The sequence below is a fragment of the Salmo trutta genome, chromosome 22, assembly GCF_901001165.1.
Source record: "Salmo trutta chromosome 22, fSalTru1.1, whole genome shotgun sequence".
NCBI lineage: Eukaryota > Metazoa > Chordata > Actinopteri > Salmoniformes > Salmonidae > Salmo > Salmo trutta.
In genome coordinates, this window is record NC_042978.1 from 5,531,249 (window position 1) to 5,551,060 (window position 19,812).

General features: G+C 44.2%; 1 protein-coding gene across 2 annotated transcripts in view; it reads right to left on the bottom strand.

Annotated features, from left to right (window-relative positions):
- Positions 1-19,812, bottom strand: part of LOC115157957 (E3 ubiquitin-protein ligase RNF13) — an 89,028-nt gene that overhangs the window by 18,576 nt on the left and 50,640 nt on the right. For both annotated transcript variants that reach the window (XM_029706327.1, XM_029706328.1), the window contains exons 5-8: positions 5,754-5,841; positions 4,850-4,940; positions 3,968-4,073; positions 1,358-1,451 (exon numbers count right to left, since the gene is read on the bottom strand). In XM_029706327.1, the coding sequence (XP_029562187.1) occupies positions 1,358-1,451; positions 3,968-4,073; positions 4,850-4,940; positions 5,754-5,841 (379 nt within the window). The remainder of the gene's footprint in view (positions 1-1,357; positions 1,452-3,967; positions 4,074-4,849; positions 4,941-5,753; positions 5,842-19,812) is intronic.

The following is a 19,812-nucleotide window of genomic DNA, read 5'->3' on the forward strand; positions in this document are numbered from 1 at the left end:
CTATCTGGATGTGATGCATGTCAAGTAACTATACTCGTGCCATGTAACTACTGTGAAGAAAAGAAAGAGAGAAGTGCCATGTATGTAAAATGTGTGTGTAGAATGTACATGTAACAAAAAAAGAAAAAAAATGTAAAAACAACATTTATTTTTGTCCTCAGAAGAGGAGGCGGTAGTGGTTGGCCCAATAATACTAAAAAATATTTTAACTGCAGCTGATGGAACCATTCCCTGGATGTCTGAACTCCCTCTAATGCCTGTGGAAACTGTCAGTCAGACAAGGGTTGTCGCACAGCCACTCACACACACACCGTCTCACACAACCACACAGGGAGCTACTTAATATGCATCACCTAGACTCTGTCAAAATCTCCTGTGTCCCCTGCACAGACGATTTTGAACAAGGGGCTTCCTACCCCAAACCAAGCCTCTAAACTCCTTCCAAGTGTGAATACAGCCAACATTCTACTCAGGACTGACATTTGACCAGGTGCAGATCTCAGAAAAACAGTATTTGCAATGCAAAAGCAGGGCTATAAATACCTCCTGAGCTGAGCGAGGGGAGAAACACAAAATGGAGAAACCCTCTAAAGTCCATGACTTCCAATTAAGGAGTTTCAAATCTACCTCCCTCGAGGTAAACAGAATATGTATTTATATAGAGCCTTCTCATACCCGAGATAGCGGCATTCTTAATCTGGGGAGCAGGCTCTGTGGAAAATCAAGCTGTATTGATCTCATTAGCTCATGGCACGAAGCGCTGGAGCAGACTGAGGTGTCATAACTCGTTCATAATGTCACCCGCATTGTTGCCCAGTCGTATGACACAAGGCATAGCGTGGCTAGACCCGGTGGAGATCTAAGGTCAGTTTGGAGTTCTCATCTAGGTCGAAGGTTAGGGTGAGCGTTTAGGGTCAACTGTTCATTGAGGACGAAGGTCGATAGATCTGTGAGTGAGTCATAATACCATTCTAAATAATCTCACACAAGGGTATACGTGTGCCTTCCGATCATAAAGCCAGGTTTCGATCTTTGTGTTGTTGATACACAGGCAGGCAAACAAACTGACACAAAACAATTTTTAGACTCTTGTTCTCCAATGACAAATTCCAATGTACACAGATACTCCCTCAGCTTGAACCCATGTTGAAGCAACCAGCTTTGACAGTAATCCATACATTCACACAAAGTGAGGAAAAACATAAGGGGATACCTTACATCCCTGAACGACATTACTACAACAATACACAGATCTAAAAAGATCAGTGTTGTCAATGCTAACACAAAACTATTGGCCCATCTCACTTCTCAACTTTGAAGTCAAGATAGCTTTGTTGATAGCTATATCCCTCCATACCTTTATTGTACTTGTGAATGGGAAGTTTCTTCAGCTGGTCCTTGCGCAGACGGCTTCTCCGAGCCCTGTGTCTGCCCTGGACAAACTTGGTGATCTGAGCGAGAAGGGAAAAGTCAAGTCAGATGGGGAGTTATGAGTCACTTAACCTCACTGAAAATCTTGATGAATACCCCAACATTTTTTTGGAACCGGGCAACACTCTTGTACTTCAACCATGCACCCTCTTTCCAAAAGTCTGACGTCACCATTTCATTGATAGTTATTTCCGAATTAAGAATTCTTTGCAGTTAAGAAATACTTCAAACAGTACTCCAAGTAATTGTATGGGCATTTAAAATAATGACATTTATCACGCTCTTCTGTCAATTCTTTGGGAAGTGGGATGATTTGGGTAACTGACTCTGCTTTTTAACTCATCAGACAAATCTAATGAGCAAGTTCTCTGTTATTTGTTGCCTAGTTAAATAAAAAAATGAAAACATTTTTTTGTTGTTGTAGCAGGCTTGATGATATCATCTTCATACACGCAGGAAACTGTTGAGCATGAAAAACCCAGCAGCGTTGCAGTTCTTGGCACAAACAAGTGCACCTGGCACCTACTACCATACCCCGTTCAAAGGCACTTACAGTGCATTCGGAAAGTATTCAGACCCCTTGACTTTTTCCACATTTTGTTACTGTACAACCTTATTCTAAAGTTGATTAAAGAAAACATTTTCCTCATCAATCTACACACAATACCCCATAATGACAAAGCAAAAACTGGTTTTTAGAAATTTTTGCAAATGTATTAAAAAAATAAATAACGGAAATATCACATTTACATAAGTATTCAGACCCTTTACTCAGTACTTTGTTGAAGCACCTTTGGCAGCGATTACAACCTCAAGTCTTCTTGGGTATGACGCTACAAAGCTTGGTACACCTGTATTTGGGGAGTTTCTCCAATTCCTCTCTGCAGATCCTCTCAAGCTCTGTCAGGTTAGATGGGGAGCGTCTCTCCAGAGATGTTCGATCGGGTTCAAGTTCAGGCTCTGGTTGGGCAACTCAAGGATATTCAGAGACTATCACCACTCCTGCGTTGGGGCTCCTGAGTGGTGCAGCGGTCTAAGGCACTGCATCTCAGTGCTAGAGGCGTCATTACAGACCCTGGTTCGATTCCAGGATGTATCACAACCAGCCGTGATTGGGAGTCCCATAGAGTAGCGCACAATTGGCCCTGTGTCGTCCGGGTTAGCATTTGGCCGGGGTATTAAATAAGAATTTGTTCTTAACTGACCAGTTAAATAAAGGTAGAATAAAAAAATAAATAGTCTTGACTGTGTGCTTAGGGTCGTTGTCCTGTTTGAACCTTTGCCCCAGTCTCAGTTCCTGAGGACTCTGAAGCAGGTTTTCATCAAGGATCTCTCTGCTAAATGACTTAAATGTAAATGTCTCTGTACTTTGCTCCGTTCATCCTTCCCTCAATCCTGACTAGTCTCCCAGTCCCAGCCGCTGAAAAACATCCCCACAGCATGATGCTGCCACCACCATGCTTCACCGTAGGGATGGTGCCAGGTTTACTCCAGACGTGACGCTTGGCATTCAGGCCAAAGAGTTCAATCTTGGTTTCATCAGACCAGAGAATCTTGTTTCTCATGGTCTGTGAGTCCTTTAGGTGCATTTTGGCAAAGTCCAAGCGGGCTGTCATGTGCCTTTAACTGTGGAGCGGCTTCCATCTGGTCACTCTACCATAAAAGGCCTGATTGGTGGAATACTGCAGAGATGGTTACTCAGTTTGGCCGGATGGCCAGCTTTAGGAAGAGTCTTGGTGGCTCCAAACTTCTTCCACTGTGTTCTTGGAGACCTTCAATGCTGCAAACATTTTTTGGTACCCTTCCCCAGATCTGTACTTTGACACAATCCTGTCTTGGAGCGCTACGGACAATTCCTTCGACCTCATGGCTTGGTTTTTGCTCTGACATGCACTGTGAACTGCGGGACCTTATGTAGACAGGTGTCTGCCTTTCCAAATCATGTCCAATCAATTGAATTTACCACAGGTGGACTCCAATCAAGTTATAGAAACATCTCAAGGATGATCAATGGAAATAGGATGCACCTGAGCTGATGTCGAGTGTCATAGCAAAGGGTCTGAATACATATGTAAATAAGGTATTTGTCTTTTAATTTTTAATGCATTTGTAAAAATTTGCAAAAACCTATTTTTCACTTTGTCATTATGGGGTATTGATGAGATTTTTTTTAGAATAAGGCTGTAACGTAACAAAATGTGGAAAAAGTGAAGGGGTCCGAATACTTTCAGAATGCACTGTAAATCTTTTGTCTTGACCGTTCATCCTCTGAATGGCACTCATGCACAATTCATGTCTCAATTGTCTCAGGGCTTGAAAATCATTCTTTAGTCGGTCTCCTCCCCTTTATCTACACTGATTGAAGTGGACTTAACAAGAGACAATAATAAGGGATCATAGCTTTCACATTGATTTACATGGTCAGTCTATTTCATGAAAAGAGCAGGTGGTCTTAATGTTTTGTATTCTCAGTGTATATGAATGAATGAATGAATAAACTTCATTGACATGTTGAGAAGATAGTGCATTTGTCTACCATGAAAACGACGATGAGGATGAGGCAGATTCCCACGATGATGAGGAAGGGGATCAGGTAGTATTCCAGAGGCAGGCTGAAGTCGGGCATGAGGACCACATGACCCCTGAAAAACAACAACAGCGCCATTATGAAGATTTAATGAAGTGTTTATGACTGACAATTAGATACACTCCAAATAATAGTGACCTACAAGGAGTCCTTACGATTGGAGCGTTTCGACATGGCCCATCATCTATAGCATGTCACACGAGGCGACTCATTTTCATTTTACACCTCATGACGTCCTGTCACATAAACGCCCTCCCGTCTGACTAATGTAATTTCACACGGTGAAATAATGGGTAAGACTTCACTCACCGTCATCATTATTTTCCAAATACACATAGGCAAATTCAGTTAACGTTTCTATAATAATATTTCCAGGCAATTGACTGGAAATGTACTATTTTGGTATGTCTGCATGCCAGGACAAAAGAGGTACTAACCCGAATATGATTGATATCAGAGCAAAGAAAGAGGTCTATTACTGACAGCATGGTGGGATGAAAAAACAGTCATTCCCTGATTATCCACTGTTCTCTGCATAGCTCTGGGAATGTGATGACAGCATGAGGCAGATCTGCTTTACGATGCCAGCACGTCAATTGAGGCCATTATGACATAGCAATGTAACACAAAGATAAAAAGATCATGTTACGTCGTCTTTCCACTGCATTCATAGAATAAATAAATATTTAATTTCAAAAAAATAACGCTGACAGATTTATTTGGACAGGATTCTTAGACAGTATGGATAGAGTACGCCAGTTTGGATGCCTCCGGCTTGAATTAGCCTTGATGTTGATTGACATGGAAATTAGATTTTGGCCTGTGACTCACCCCTTGTCATATGTGTAGTCTTTTTTCAGGGAGTTGGCAGTCTCTTCGCTCACAAATACTGATGGAATGTCAATCTGCTTCAAAATATCCACTAAAAGGGAAAAGAGAAGGAAAATCTATTTATACATGAGGTGGCCACATATTGATGCCCATCATAAAATAAAATCAAGACCATCATGAAATAATCCGTTCGAAGGAAGAAATTAAGATTCGAGTCAGTTATCGGTGAAAGATACAAAAATAGAAAGAATGGTAAATTTGTCGAGGTACTCCAGTATAACATCTGGCATTTCTGAAGTCATTTATTTAGACAGACCATAACTGTGGCGAACTACAGATCTTTAAAGCTGTTAGATGGGGTAATTTCCAGGGTCTATGGGACCCTTTGAGCCTGAAACACACTGGCATAGGGAATTTTGGGCAAATGCCTGGTGGTCTGATCCATCTTTAGCCCAATGGGCATTTTTTTTAAATAATGAGTCTATTAAGAAATGTTATCATTATTTTTTGGGGCAGAATTACCATTTTGGCTAATGGGCTGCTGTTCCATTCAGACACCAGCCCAAAGTAGTTTAGTAGAACGGACAATTTGCCCCTGGTGCGCTGATTTATGATTCCAGTCTGCCCCTGCGTTGAGGCTGATGCCCACTTGTGCCACCGTCTTATATATGATTCTGCTCATGCACGACTGTGGGCATATTGTGGGTATGTTACTAGTTGGTAGGGCCCACAGAAGCCCGGTGACATAAATCTCTTGGATGGCTGATAAGTTAACAAATGGCTCGCTGACCAACGTTTGAAAATAACCCATCCGACTGGATGATCCGTCCTAGACAATTACCAGCATGAGGTGCTGTCTTGATTATTCATGATACGGAAGGATTGGAAGAGGGGGGAAACTTACGATCATTGGATCCCATGCTGATTAAGTCATCAGAGTCCACGTTGTGAACAATCGCCGCCTTGTAGCCGGCCTTCTGGGCGTTAAGGACCTGCAGGAGACAAAACCTTTGTGTTCATTGTGTGTGTGTGTGGTTCCTATGGATCAGCGTGTGTTCAGCCAGCCCATCCCACCTAAATATCTAAGTATCTTTATACTGTATCCATTCTGTGACAGCTATCTCCATAACTATTTTGTAACGGACTTCACTTCAGGGCAGGGAGCGTGTGGTTCAGTTGAATATTTGTCAATGTCCATGCATTTGTATACTATGTGCGTATTATGATAATGACATGCTATATGGACACACCAGCACATGAAGGAGAACAAGGCAAGAATTTGCATAGCATGTAATGTAGCTTAACACATAGCATTCTGAAAGAAATCAATGGCTAAAATAACTTATTTGACATAGTAGCTTGTAGAGGGTATGTAATCAGTGGTGACCCGTCATTCAGGGCAGGTGGGGCAGAACAGAGGCCCACCTGTTTTGTTAAATTATAAAATGTTATTCTGGCATTAATTCGTGTCACATATCAGTTCAGCATACAATGTAAAAAAAAAAACAATCCTTGAGTTAATAAAGCAGCATACAAACTTGGTCTATTTCTTGAGTAAGGCAGCTCCTAAATGCATTGGTTTCAGCCTAGCTCAGTGCTTTCTGTGTTGGAGGAGCAGCTAGCAAAAGCACAGAGCATAGGCGTTGTTAATCTTATCTGGTTGTGCCGTGACTGGCTCAGGGTTCTGTCACTCATGGGGACACTACGTCACCACAGAATCTACAGGAGAGATAGGCAGTTCAACCCCGCTTGTGTGCTGCCATAGATTTACAGTAAACGTGCCCATCCAAGAAGTCTTAAGGTCATTGCCCACATATAAAATGACATCAAATCACATTATATCTCCCGTAGCTTTGATTGGACTGATCATGTCAACATCATACTTTCAAAATCTTAGCTAGCAAACTAGCAGTCATCATCATCAATCAAGTTGATGATCTACTGGCAAATGCTTTTCAATCCTTGTCATATGAGAAATTAGAGATAAAATGTCTCTGTGCCATTGGACATAAATGTTACGCAACAAGTCGGAAATCGCAAATTCAACAATGAGAGCTTAAGAAGGAAGCAGTGGCTGACTGAGTGTTGCTTCCCCTGCCTGCTTTTCGATGGAGAGGGTGTGTGGTCCAAGTCTGGGTTTAAGGATTTAAAACATCTATCTGAAAGTTTCTCAAAACATGAGAATTGTGCATCACATGTAGACAATGCAGCTAACCTGGGATTACTGGGAAAATAAAACATTGTGGCTCAGCTAGACATATAGACGAGCCATGTCCTTCACAACCAACAAACGGAGGAGAATAGGTACATGCTTGCCAGAATTATAGCATGCATTAAATTGTGTGGTAATTGTGAGACAGCACAAGGGCCATGACGAGTCAGCCCACTCCTTGAACTCAGACATTTTCAGGTGTATTTTTGAGAGCATGCGTGAAGGAGATTACAGGTTACAAAGGCATTATGACGACCAACCCATTTTTAAGGGTACATAAAGCACCATCCAAAACAAACCTTTGGATTGTATGTATGAAGTGTACAGAGAAGCTATAGCTAAGGAGGTGTCTGAGACTCCTTTTGCATCTGTACAAGCAGACGAAACCACTGACGTCTCCTGTAAATCACATATGGTAATAGTGCTGCGCTACATGTTATCAGACCACAGTGTGTGTGTGAGCTTTTTGGAGTTTGTAGAGGTGAAAGACAAACAAAACTGGTGTTTGCCTCTCCAACGCTATCAAACAAGTCCTAGCGCCACTGAACGTGAAGGAGAAGCTGGTTGCACAAACTTACGATGGGGCAGCGGTGATGAGTGGTAATGCACGTGGTGTCCAAACGCTACTTAAGGAGACTTACCCAAACGCGCAGTTTGTGCACTGTTACGCACACCAACAGAATCTAACACTTCCCCGACTCTGTGCAGGGCGAGTAAGTGTACTTACAAAGTGTTTTTTGCAGACCTATCTTACTTTTCACTTTTTTCTCGCTCTCACCTTAAAGACTCTCCACTCTCGCGGAGTCAGCGAACAGACGGGTCCCCGGGCCACCGGGTACACGATGGAACTTCAAAAGCAGAACCGTCAATGCTGTGTGGGAGGAACGTGAGGGCACTGGCCCCCTGGATGGAATGAGATCCCCATCAGTGAGGCATATGACCTGTCCATGAAACTTAAAGGATCACACATTTCTGCAACCGCTCAAGTTATTTTCTTTGGTCATGTCAGAGGTGGATGTTTAGTACAACTTAATGCAGAAACGAACCATTGACGCAGCAGGAAATGCCGGAGCAATTGACACCTTTAAGGTGAACATTAAAAACATTGGCGAGCAAACTGATGCACTGGCCAAGAGGACATGTTGATGCCACTGAACCAGGGCAGAGAAACCTTAACACTGCACCTGTGATGGAGGCATGCACTGGCCAAGAGTGCACACAATCGCTGCTCATGTGCAAGAAAGGTTTTCTGAAAGTGACCACTTAATTGTGGCAAAGTTGATAGACAACTCGTTTTTACCCCAATATGAACATTCCTTTCCGAACGCAGAGCTCCAGTGTTCTACCAAGCTATGGCCCATGGGAAACGGAGCCTTCTACCGGCATGAAAACGGTGCTGTCCATCCGTACCGGAATCCTGAGCTGCACACTGGAAAGACGCCACTTTCATTATTGAAATCACTATACGAGAACAACCTGCAAAAGGCTTTGTCTGAGACGGTCTCTTTTCTCAAAATCATTATCACCACTAATCCGATGACAACCGCTGAGTCAGAGAGAAACTTTTACACCCTTAAAATGATAAAAACTTTCACACGCAACACCACGGGCCAGAAAAAGTTGAATGTATTGGCCATGCTGTCAATCCAGCATGACTTCATCCAGAGAACACCAGACTTTGATGACAAAGTAATTGATAAGATTGCCCACAACAAGGACCGCCGTGCCACCTTCCTGTTCATGTGAGCACAACACAACAACAGTTGAGTCCAAAAAGATGTAATGTATGTTTCTGCATAAGTAATATGCCAGGGAGATATGTATACCGTAGCTAAGAAATTAACACTAAGTGTATGTTGTTTAGTAAGCTCTCTCTCCAATCCTAAACTTGAAATTCAATCAAGACCAAATCAAATATTTAATTTACAATTAGACTAAGTGAGGGATGTCAGTGCAGTGTAAAGTGAAAGGATGTTACACTTAGATGTTATAATCATATGCCTAAATCCAACTTCACTTAAAATGCTTTTAAGAAGTTTCCTCAGAAATCATTTGGGTAAAGATGTGTTATTCTTGGTGTAAATGTACACCCCGCCATGGCGGTGAAAGTGAGACAATGATGCAGAGGGAAGAGGGAAGAGCATACTATGTAAAGAATAGGGGTGAGGAATCAGTTTGTCTTTCTGACTCGCTATGAGCCCAGAGAGTCGGAGCAGCGAATGTCCCCATCCATTGACTGCACCACAGTGGACTAGCATTAGCCTAGTGCTTGTTAACCTAAGGCTATAGATTAGGCTAGGCTAAGACAGGGCTACACTCCCCACACTATGCCCAGTATAATATTCTGGTATCATTTTCTGTAGCTATGCTAAGCTAACAAAATGTATTGTTCATTCAGACAAAGAGGATCAGAGAAGAGATGGTTGTTTGAGGGAATCGAGATGCTAGCAGACATTAGTGCAGGGCTGCCTTTTGTTTGTCACTGGAATTTTCTGCACTCTGTGTGTGTGAGTTTGCGTTGAGTGCAAAGCTGTATAAGGCCCAGTATTTGCCTGTGAGGGTGTATTGTGTGTGTGTGCATCAATGACTACAGTGTGTCTGCAACCGTGAGTGTCAACCTAGGAATAAATAATTTTGTGTGTTCTGAGAGCTACCGCAGGCCGCAGTGTGTACACGTCTGTGTGTGCGTTTGTGTGTGAACGTCTGTGTGTGAGCGCATCTGTCTGTGTGTGCTTCTTTGTTTGTGTCTCCATATGTATGAGGCTGTCTTTGAGAAGAGACAGAGAGCTAGCGAGCCAGCAGATGATTCCTGTCGCAGTCTCTCCCCCATCCCCTTCATTCCCACAGCATTAAAGTCTCCTATGAGAAAGTTATCCCCCACAGAGGAGACAAATGCAAAACCATTGAGGCCCTGTTAAGAAACTGGAATCTACATAATCCTATCTTTACTGTGACAACAGGAGATTCGTTACAAACATAAAAACTGAGAAAACAGATGATTTGTGTACTCAAAATTGTGACTGTAGGCTGTTTTGGTATGATATCTTGAGCTAAGAATGCTGCTAGTGTTTTGACAACTCTATGATGACGGCGGAAGTAAGGAGCTTGACTTTGGGGTTGTTTTTTTGTATTCTTATATGTGTTTTTCTTCATGTTCTTTAAGGGTTTTAAGTGTCCTTTTTTTTCAGTGTAATCGTGAGAAGCCCCTCAGGCTGCTTCACCTCTGATGCCAGCATGTGGTCTGCCTGCAATCTGAGAGGAATTCAACCTCTACTGGCTCACAGAATGTTTGCATGGGCAGAGATAAGGACATTCAGTGCATTCCTCTCAGACTGCAGGACGAGAGAGAGGGAGAGAAAGAAAGAAAGAGAAAGAAGATGAAAAGATGGGGAGGGGGGTGCAAATCAGAGCCTACCAAGACACGAACCTTCACATTGAGAAATCGATAGCATGCATACGCACGCATGCTTGGATGGACACACAACCACACACAGCAACTCGCTATTTTCTTTGATTCCAGACTGAAGGCACAACATGTCTGCAAACTAACGAGGGAGCAACAACAACATCCTCGATCACAATTTAACAGCACTTACTGTGCTTGTTAATTACTGTAATCCCCGGAAGAAAAATCATATCAAATAAAAAAATATTTGTCACATGCTACGAATATAAGGGGTGCAGACTTTACCGTAAAACGCTTGCTTATGAGCCCTTCCCAACGATGCAGAGTTAAAAAAAAGAGTGGAAAAATGTAAATAGTAACACAATCAAAAGCACACTCCATTAATGACGCGCTTCCATTGCAGTTAGCTTGACAGTGTCTTTATTGAAGTCTATACCTCTCAACCGAGGTCCAAGGGCAGAAACAAAATCTTTGAGTCTAAAGGATAACTGCAATACTGAATGGACAATGTGTCTTTGTGAAGCCTTTGTGAAGCGTTAATAAGCTGTGTATGATGCAATATAGAGTCTGGACCATCTGTGTAGCAGATATAGACTCTAGCGTCCTGATGTGGTGGTGACACAGTGGGGTGCAATGTGAGCTTTCAGGCAAGCATCTGCACATGCTTCCGTTAAGTCTCAGCATGTGTGTTTGTGAATGGATGTGTGAATTTATAAATCACAAGTAACTGGGTCATGGAATATTTATTGGTGGTCACTGGTCAGTCACCAAAGAAATGTGTTAGCCATCTCCCATGCACAAACATTTAAGTGCACTGATTTAAGTGCACTGTTGACGATAAATGACAAATTCACAAAATAAATGTTATTTTCTTCTCTACTTTTTATCCCATTTCCAGGTTGACTTTCAGTGCAGTACAGTCAGCTAAAACTTTTGAATTTAGCAAAAATAATAATTTAAATATATGTTTTTTAAGCTCCCATGCAGTCTTTTTAATTACACTTTTAAATCATCACTGTATGACTAATTGTCACGCCCTGACCTTAGAGATCCTTTTATGTCTCTATTTTGGTTGGTCAGGGCGTGTGTTGGGGTGGGCATTCTATGTCCTTTTTTCTATGTTTGGTATTTCTTTGTTTCGGCCGGGTATGGCTCTCAATCAGGGACAGCTGTATATCGTTGTTGCTGATTGGGAGCCATACTTAGGCAGCCTGTTTTCCTTTGGGTTTTGTCGGTGGTTATTTTCTGTTTAGTCATTTGTTACCTGACAGAACTGTTTGGCTGTTGTCTTTTGTTTATTTTGTAATGTGTTCTCTTTTCCCATTAAATTACAAAGATGAGCACTAACCACACTGCGCCTTGGTCTACTCCATTCATCAACAGCTGTTACAGAACCACCCACCACAAGCGGACCAAGCAGCGTGGAGAGGAGGACTGGACATGGGAGGACATCCTGGACGGCAAGGGATCCTACACTTGGGAAGAGATCCTGGTCGGAAGGGATCGCCTCCCATGGGAACAGGTAGAGGCACTCAGAAGAGCGGAGGCAGCAGGAGAAAAGGACCAACGGCAACGGTATGAGGGATCACGGCTGGCAAGGAAGACCGAGAGGCAGCCCCAAAAAGATTTTTTTTGGGGGGCACACGGGGAGTGTGGCAGAGTCAGGTTGGAGACCTGAGCCAGCTCCCCATGCTTACCGGAAGCAGCGTAGTACTGGTCAGGCACCGTGTTATGCTGTGAAGCGCACGGTGTCTCCAGTGCGCGCTCATAGCCCGGTGCGCTATAGGCCAGCCCCCCGCAAGTGCCATGCTAGAGTGGGCATCAAGCCAGGACGGGTTGTGCAGGCTGTGCGCTTCAGACCTCCAGTGCGTCTCCAGGACCCGGTCTATCCTGTGCCTGCTCTTAGAGCCAGGCCTCCTGCATGTCTCCCCAGCCTGGTGAGTCCTGTGCCTGCGCCCAGAGCCAGGCCTCCTGCAAGTCTCCCCAGCCTGGTGAGTCCTGTGACTGTGCCCAGAGCCAGGACTCCTGCATGTCTCCCCAGCCTGGTGAGTCCTGTGCCTGCGCCCAGAGCCAGGCTGCCTGCATGTCTCCCCAGCCTGGTGAGTCCTGTGCCTGCGCCCAGAGCCAGGCCTCCTGCAAGTCTCCCCAGCCTGGTGTGTCCTGTGCCTGCTCCCAGAGCCAGGCCTCCTGCATGTCTCCCCAGCCTGGTACGTCCTGTGCCTGCTCCCAGAGCCAGGCCTCCTGCATGTCTCCCCAGTCTGGTGAGTTCTGTGCCTGCTCCCAGAACCAGGCCTACGGAAAGTCCCCGTCCAGAGCTTCCGGCGACAGTTCCCCGTCCAGAGCTTCCGGCGACAGTGCCCCGTCCAGAGCTTCCGGCGACAGTGCCCCGTCCAGAGCTTCCGGCGACAGTGCCCCGTCCAGAGCTTCCGGCGACAGTGCCCCGTCCAGAGCTTCCGGCGACAGTGCCCCATCTAGAGATGGCCCACAGTCCGGAGCCTGCAGAGACGGCCCACAGTCCGGAGCCTGCAGAGACGGCCCACAGTCCGGAGCCTGCAGAGACGGCCCACAGTCCGGAGCCTGCAGAGACGGCCCACAGTCCGGAGCCTGCAGAGACGGCCCACAGTCCGGAGCCTGCAGAGACGGCCCACAGTCCGGAGCCTGCAGAGACGGCCCACAGTCCGGAGCCTGCCGAGACGGCCCACAGTCCGGAGCCTGCCGAGACGGCCCACAGTCCGGAGCCTGCCAAGACGGCCCACAGTCCGGAGCCTGCCGTTTCGGTTTTGCGGCCGGAGTCCGCACCTTTGAGGGAGGTACTGTCACACCCTGACCTTAGAGATCCTTTTATGTCTCTATTTTGGTTGGTCAGGGCGTGAGTTGGGGTGGGCATTCTATGTCCTTTTTTCTATGTTTGGTATTTCTTTGTTTCGGCCGGGTATGGCTCTCAATCAGGGACAGCTGTATATCGTTATTGCTGATTGGGAGCCATACTTAGGCAGCCTGTTTTCCTTTGGGTTTTGTCGGTGGTTATTTTCTGTTTAGTCATTTGTTACCTGACAGAACTGTTTGGCTGTTGTCTTTTGTTTATTTTGTAACGTGTTCTCTTTTCCCATTAAATTACAAAGATGAGCACTAACCACACTGCGCCTTGGTCTACTCCATTCAACAGCCGTTACACTAATAAACAACTGTGAGTGTTTATTTCATGAAAAATTATTTAACGAGTCCGACGCGAAGAATATACTGCTTTCTAAGGGAACAGGCCCAAATCCCTGTCATTTGCGTGAAGAAAAGATGAGGAAAAATGGGGCGGAGGTCAGGCCTGCGAATTCTGAGAATTTGTAGGCGAGTGAGTAAACCCCCACTGCCATCCGTTTTATTGGCCAATGTGCAATCATTGGAAAATAAAATCGATAACCTACGATCAAGTTTATCCTACCAACGGGACATTAAAAACTGTAATATCTAATGTTTCACCGAGTCGTGGCTGAACGACGACACGGATAATATAGAGCTGGTGGGATTTTCCATGCACCGGCAGGACAGAGAAGTTACGTCTGGTAAGACGAGGGGTGTGTGTATTTGTCAATAACAGCTGGTGGCGATGTCTAATTTAAAGAAGTATTGAGGTATTGCTCGCCTGAGGTAGAGTACCTTATGATAAGCTGTAGACCACACTATCTACCAAGAGAGTTCATATCGATATTATTCGTAGCCGTCTATTTACCACCACAAACCGACGCTGTCACTAAGACCGCACTCAATGAGCTGTATACGGCCATAAGCAAAGAAGAAAATGCTCATCCAGAAGTGGCGCTCCTGGTGGACTTTAATGCAGGCAAACTTAAATCCGTTTTACCTCATTTCTACCAGCATGTCACATGTGCAACCAGAGGAAAAAAAACTCTAGACCACCTTTACTCCACACAGAGAGATGCATACAAAGCTCTCCCCCGCCCTCCATTTGACAAATCTGCCCATAATTCCATCCTCCTGATTCCTGCTTACAAGCAAAAACTAAAGCAGGAAGTACCAGTGACTTGCTCAATATGGAAGTGGTCAGATGACGCAGATGCTATGCTACAGGACTGTTTTGCTAACACAGACTGGAATATGTTCTGGGATTCATCCAATGACATTGAGGTGTATACAACCTCAGTCATCGGCTTTATCAATAAGTGCATCGACGACGTCGTCCCCACAGTGATCGTACGTACATATCCCAACCAGAAGCCATGGATTACAGGCAACATCCGCATCGAGCTAAAGGCTCGACACTAATCCGGACGCTTATAAGAAATCCCGCTATGCCCTCAGACGAACCATCAAACAAGCAAAGCGTCAATACAGGATTAAGATTAAATCCTACTACACCGGCTCTGATGCTAGTTGGATGTGGCAGGGCTTGCAAACTATTATGGACTACAAAGGGAAACCCAGACGCGAGCTGCCCAGTGACGCGAGCCTACCAGATGAACTAAATGCCTTTTATGCTCGCTTTGAGGCAAGCAACACTGAAGCATGCATCAGAGCACCAGCTGTTATGGATGACTGTGTGATAACGCTCTCGGTAGCTGATGTAAATTCTTTAAACAGGGCAACATTCAGAGAGCATCCTGACCAGCTGCACCATCAAGAGCATCCTGACCGGTTGCATCACCGCTTGGTATGGCAACTGCTCGGCATCTGACCGTAAGGCGCTACAGAGGGTAGTGCGTACAGACCAGTACATCACTGGGGCCAAGCTTCCTGCCATCCAAGACCCATATACTAGACGGTGTCAGAGGAAAGCCCCAAAAATTGTCAGACTCCAGTCACCCAAGTCAGACTGTTTTCTCTGCTACCACACGGCAAGCGGTACCGGAGCGCCAAGTCTAGGACCAAAAGGCTCCTTAACAGCTTCTACCCCCAAGCCATAAGACTGCTGAACAATTAATCAAATGGTCACCTGACTATTTACATTGACACTAACCTGTACCCCCGCACATTGACTCGGTACCGGTACCCCCTGTATATAGCCTCGTTATTGTTAATTTATTGTGTTACTTTTTATTATTTTTTACTTTAGTTTATTTGATAAATCTTTTCTTAACTCTTTCTTGAACTGCACTGTTGGTTAAGGGCTTGTAAGTAAGCATTTCACGGTAAGATCTATACTGTATTCAGCGCATGTGACGAATGAAGTTTGATTCGATTTTTTTATTTGATTAAAGATAAAAAAAAATTATAATGTATTTCTCTGAGTCTTCTTTATCCATTAAAATGCTCATTCGAATCGTGTGGGCAGATAGGATCATCTAGACTAGTCTACAGCCTAACGTCAAAGCTTCAAAGTGGGAGGATACATATGCAAATAAAAATATGAATGGTCATTGGTCAGAATAATCAGATCGCAGTGTTTTTTCTGGATCAAAAACTTAGGTGGTGGGCATGCAATGGGTATAGGATTTTAGAGAACATTTTAGAGGCCCCATCTTGGTGGGTTAGACATTTTTATATATTTAAGCCAATTTCCTGCAATTCTACACATTTCTCCATGGAGCTAATCGAAATTGTTTCAATTTTAAAGCAAATTTCCTGCAATTCTACACATTTTGCCATGGAGATGAAAGAAAATGTTACCGTTTTAAAGGTAATTTCCTGCAATTCTATGCATTTTGCCATGGCTAATGCTTTGTTCTTTTGTTCAAACATAACAAAATCAATACTGTTAAATTCATTATTTTGGGAATTTTCAATTCTCCCTGACTCTAGCTTTTATTGTGGTGATTGTTAGTTCTCAGATTATATTATAAAAAAATATATAGGTCCATTATCTTTTCTACATATTTTAAATCTTGTTTTAGTCAGTTAAGTTTACACTAGTGTCGAGCCTTTAGCTCGATGCGGATGTTGCCTGTAATCCATGGCTTCTGGTTGGGATATGTACGTACGGTCACTGTGGGGACGACGTTGTCGATGCACTTATTGATGAAGCCGATGACTGAGGTGGTATACACCTCAATGTCATTGGATGAATCCCAGAACATATTCCAGTCTGTGTTAGCAAAACAGTCCTGTAGCATAGCATCCGCGTCATCTGACCACTTCCATATTGAGCAAGTCACTAGTACTTCCTGCTTTAGTTTTTGCTTGTAAGCAGGAATCAGGAGGGATTTTTCTGCCATTTAAATCTTTGGTCGGGCTAGTTTGAGCCTTTAGCTCTTTCCAGCCCGACCAAGGATTTCAATGGCAGATAAATCCCTGGATCAGATTGTGATATTATGTCAAAACTCTATCCCACCTGAACAGGCTGAAATTCCAGGTAAATAAACCTCATAGTGTGGAAATATATATATATTTTTAAACAAGGAAATCATGTTTTTGACTGCACTGCCCCTTTAAGTATTTTGTATATGTGTATTGGATAGAAAGAGAGAGAGCTGAAATGTAGGAGAGAGTGCTGAAAGAGCAGTGGACCGGATTCGAACCCATGCTGACAGCGATACATCGTACATGTGCACCCTTTTAACCTGCAATGCCAATTTGATCGAGATATGGTTTGCTAGATAGCCTAAACAACAGAAATGTGCAATTAACACTAATTTCATTAACTGTGCCTTGCTTTTTCTGCCTCAGTGCTCTAAGTGCTCCCTCATGAGAAAATATATGAGGGAGAACAGAGTACTGAGCAGAAAAAGCAAGGCAATGGTATGGAATAGTATATTTAAAAAGGTAACACTAGTAATTCATTTCCCAAATGTAGTCATTTACTGTTTAAGTACTGACACTTATTACTTAATTACCATGTGGCTACAAAACAGTATCCTAGGTATTTATCTGGTTATGTTATAGTCCAAAAACACTAACCAGAAAGTGTAACAAATGTAATGTTAAAGTTGAACTTAGGGGAGGGAAAACTGATCTCATATCAGTTTTGAAGGGCGGAGGTAACCGGAGCATTTGCAGTGGTGGTAGTGTGTGTCTGTGTGTGTCTGTGTGTGTGTGTGTGTGTGTGTGTGTGTGTGTGTGTGTGTGTGTGTGTGTGTGTGTGTGCATTCATGAGAGACTACAACATGTTGTAGTTTTCCAGTGCAGGAGCAGCTAGGTAGGGCATGAGGAAGCTTATCAGACATCTCTCTCATTGGTCATGGATTGATGGAGCTGTATAAACTGTGCCACCTGGAGATGCATGACTCACTAGTGCAGTACAGTTAACCCTTGGAGTGCCACAGTGTATGGGTAGGGCAGAGAGTGCATAAAGTTGTATAATAAAATCAAAGACTACTGCAAAAACTATGAGAATATAAAGGTTCAGAACTTTTATGAAACATCACAATTGTGAAAAATATATGGCAAATGGTAATCAAACCTGGATAGTGATCAGAGATCGATGCAAGGGGTTGAGCGGAGCTGAAGGGTGGGACTAAAAATAACAAGATCATTTATGTAAAATATACTGTATACGTAAAATGTATATAGGTTCAGAACATTTGTGAAACAGCACAGTTGAAAAATAAACTCAGCAATAAAAGAAATGTCCCTTTTTCAGAACCCTGTCTTTCAAAGATTATTCGTAAAAATCCAAGTAACTTCACAGACCTTCATTGTAAAGAGTTTAAACACTGTTTCCCATGCTTGTCCGCAATAGGCTGAGAGAGGCTGGACTGAGGGCTTGTAGGCCTGTTGTATGGGGGATTGGAAATGATGCAGACAATTACATTGATGGAAGCCACACTCTATCTGCAATATTAAAGCTGATCTACCCCCTAAAGAAATATTATTTAAAAAAAAAGAGTATTCTCAGAGTAAGGTAAATGAAGAATATGGAATGTTTAAGTACTGCTCTAATGAGTCAAACACACACCCACATGACCTTACGCGAGACAGTGGGCACAACAGTGGGATCCATAGCCTTGGTGGTGAGACAGAGACAGCTGATGGCATCAGTAATTACTGCCGCATCAGGGTGTGTGTGTGACTGTGTGTTGCTGAGTTGTAAGCCAGCACTGCTGAATCATGGCTCCTCAAACGGTGGGGCAGACAACAACCAACGTCTCCTGGACTGGAGTTGTCAGCCTCTCCTCTCCTGGCCAACTGAGGCTTTCTCCGTCCCCGTCCCCATCCCCTCCCCCTACTGTTTATACAGCAGCTACACATCAGTTCCTCTCCTCTCTTCACTAGGCTGGATTCACACTCCTTGATCTCTCTCTCACTCTCTTTCTCTTGCACTTGCTCAGTCTGCCATCTCTCACTTTCTCTCTCTCTCCTTCTTTAGTTCTCCCTCCCTTTCCCTGCATCAACGTCTTGTCCTCCATGCCAATTTCTCTACTTTACTCCACACCTCCCTCTCTCTCTCTCCGTTCTCGCTCTCTCTCCATTAACCCCTTTTGCCTTCCCTGCCAATTCCTCTCTAGACTTTTCTTCATCTCTCTCTTGCCCTCTCGCTCTCTTTCTCATTTGCTTTTAGGAAGAATCTGGTGCAAAGTGGGGCTTGGTTTCAAGGTTCAGACTTCTGACTAGATAAGAGCTATTCAAACTGCAGGAAGGGGCTTTGCAACTGATAATACTGCACAGCAGCACTACAGCACTGAAACAACCGTGCAAGTGTGTGTGTGTCCGCCACTCTGTGGAGATGACATCACAAGGCCACATGTCATTAAGGTCAGGGGAGCAGAGCAGCAGCGCAGACTGTGTTGATACCAAAACAGCACGGAGACATAACAGGGACGCAACAGGAGATAAGCCACATCCTGGCTTGCGCTCCCCTGATCCAGACTAGTCATACACATAGGCTATGTGTACTTTTATATGTTTATGGGAAACTGTCCCAAACTGTCATAAAACACAATAGATGTCAGGCTAGTAGAGTAGGCTAAAGGGGAATCCAGTTGTCATTCTCTCTATAGGTGTAATGAAATGAGAGAGAGGGGGAGACAAAGGGACAACAGGGCTACTCTGCCATTGTGGATTAGGCAAACACGTGTGTGTGTGTGTGTGTGTGTGTGTGTGTGTGTGTGTGTGTGTGTGTGTGTGTGTGTGTGTGTGTGTGTGTGTGTGTGTGTGTGTGTGTGTGTGTGTGTGAAGGTAACCAGAGAGAGCGTGCGAGAGCACGTAATTATATAACACAACCATTGTGTGCCTGCGTGAATGTATATTGAGAGTGTATGAGTGTGTGATGTGTTGTGTGTGTCAAGAGAGTGGCAGGAGAAGAGTTGGTTCGCCAGCTGGAGGGAGGATGGAGGGACTCTTGACACAGGCGGACAGGGGTGAGGGGGGTCGGAGAAAGGGGGGGGGGGGTGTAGTGTCAGGTTTCCTTCCCAGTCTCCTTCCCCCACAGCTGGGGTCAGATGGGTCACCAGCGAGCCC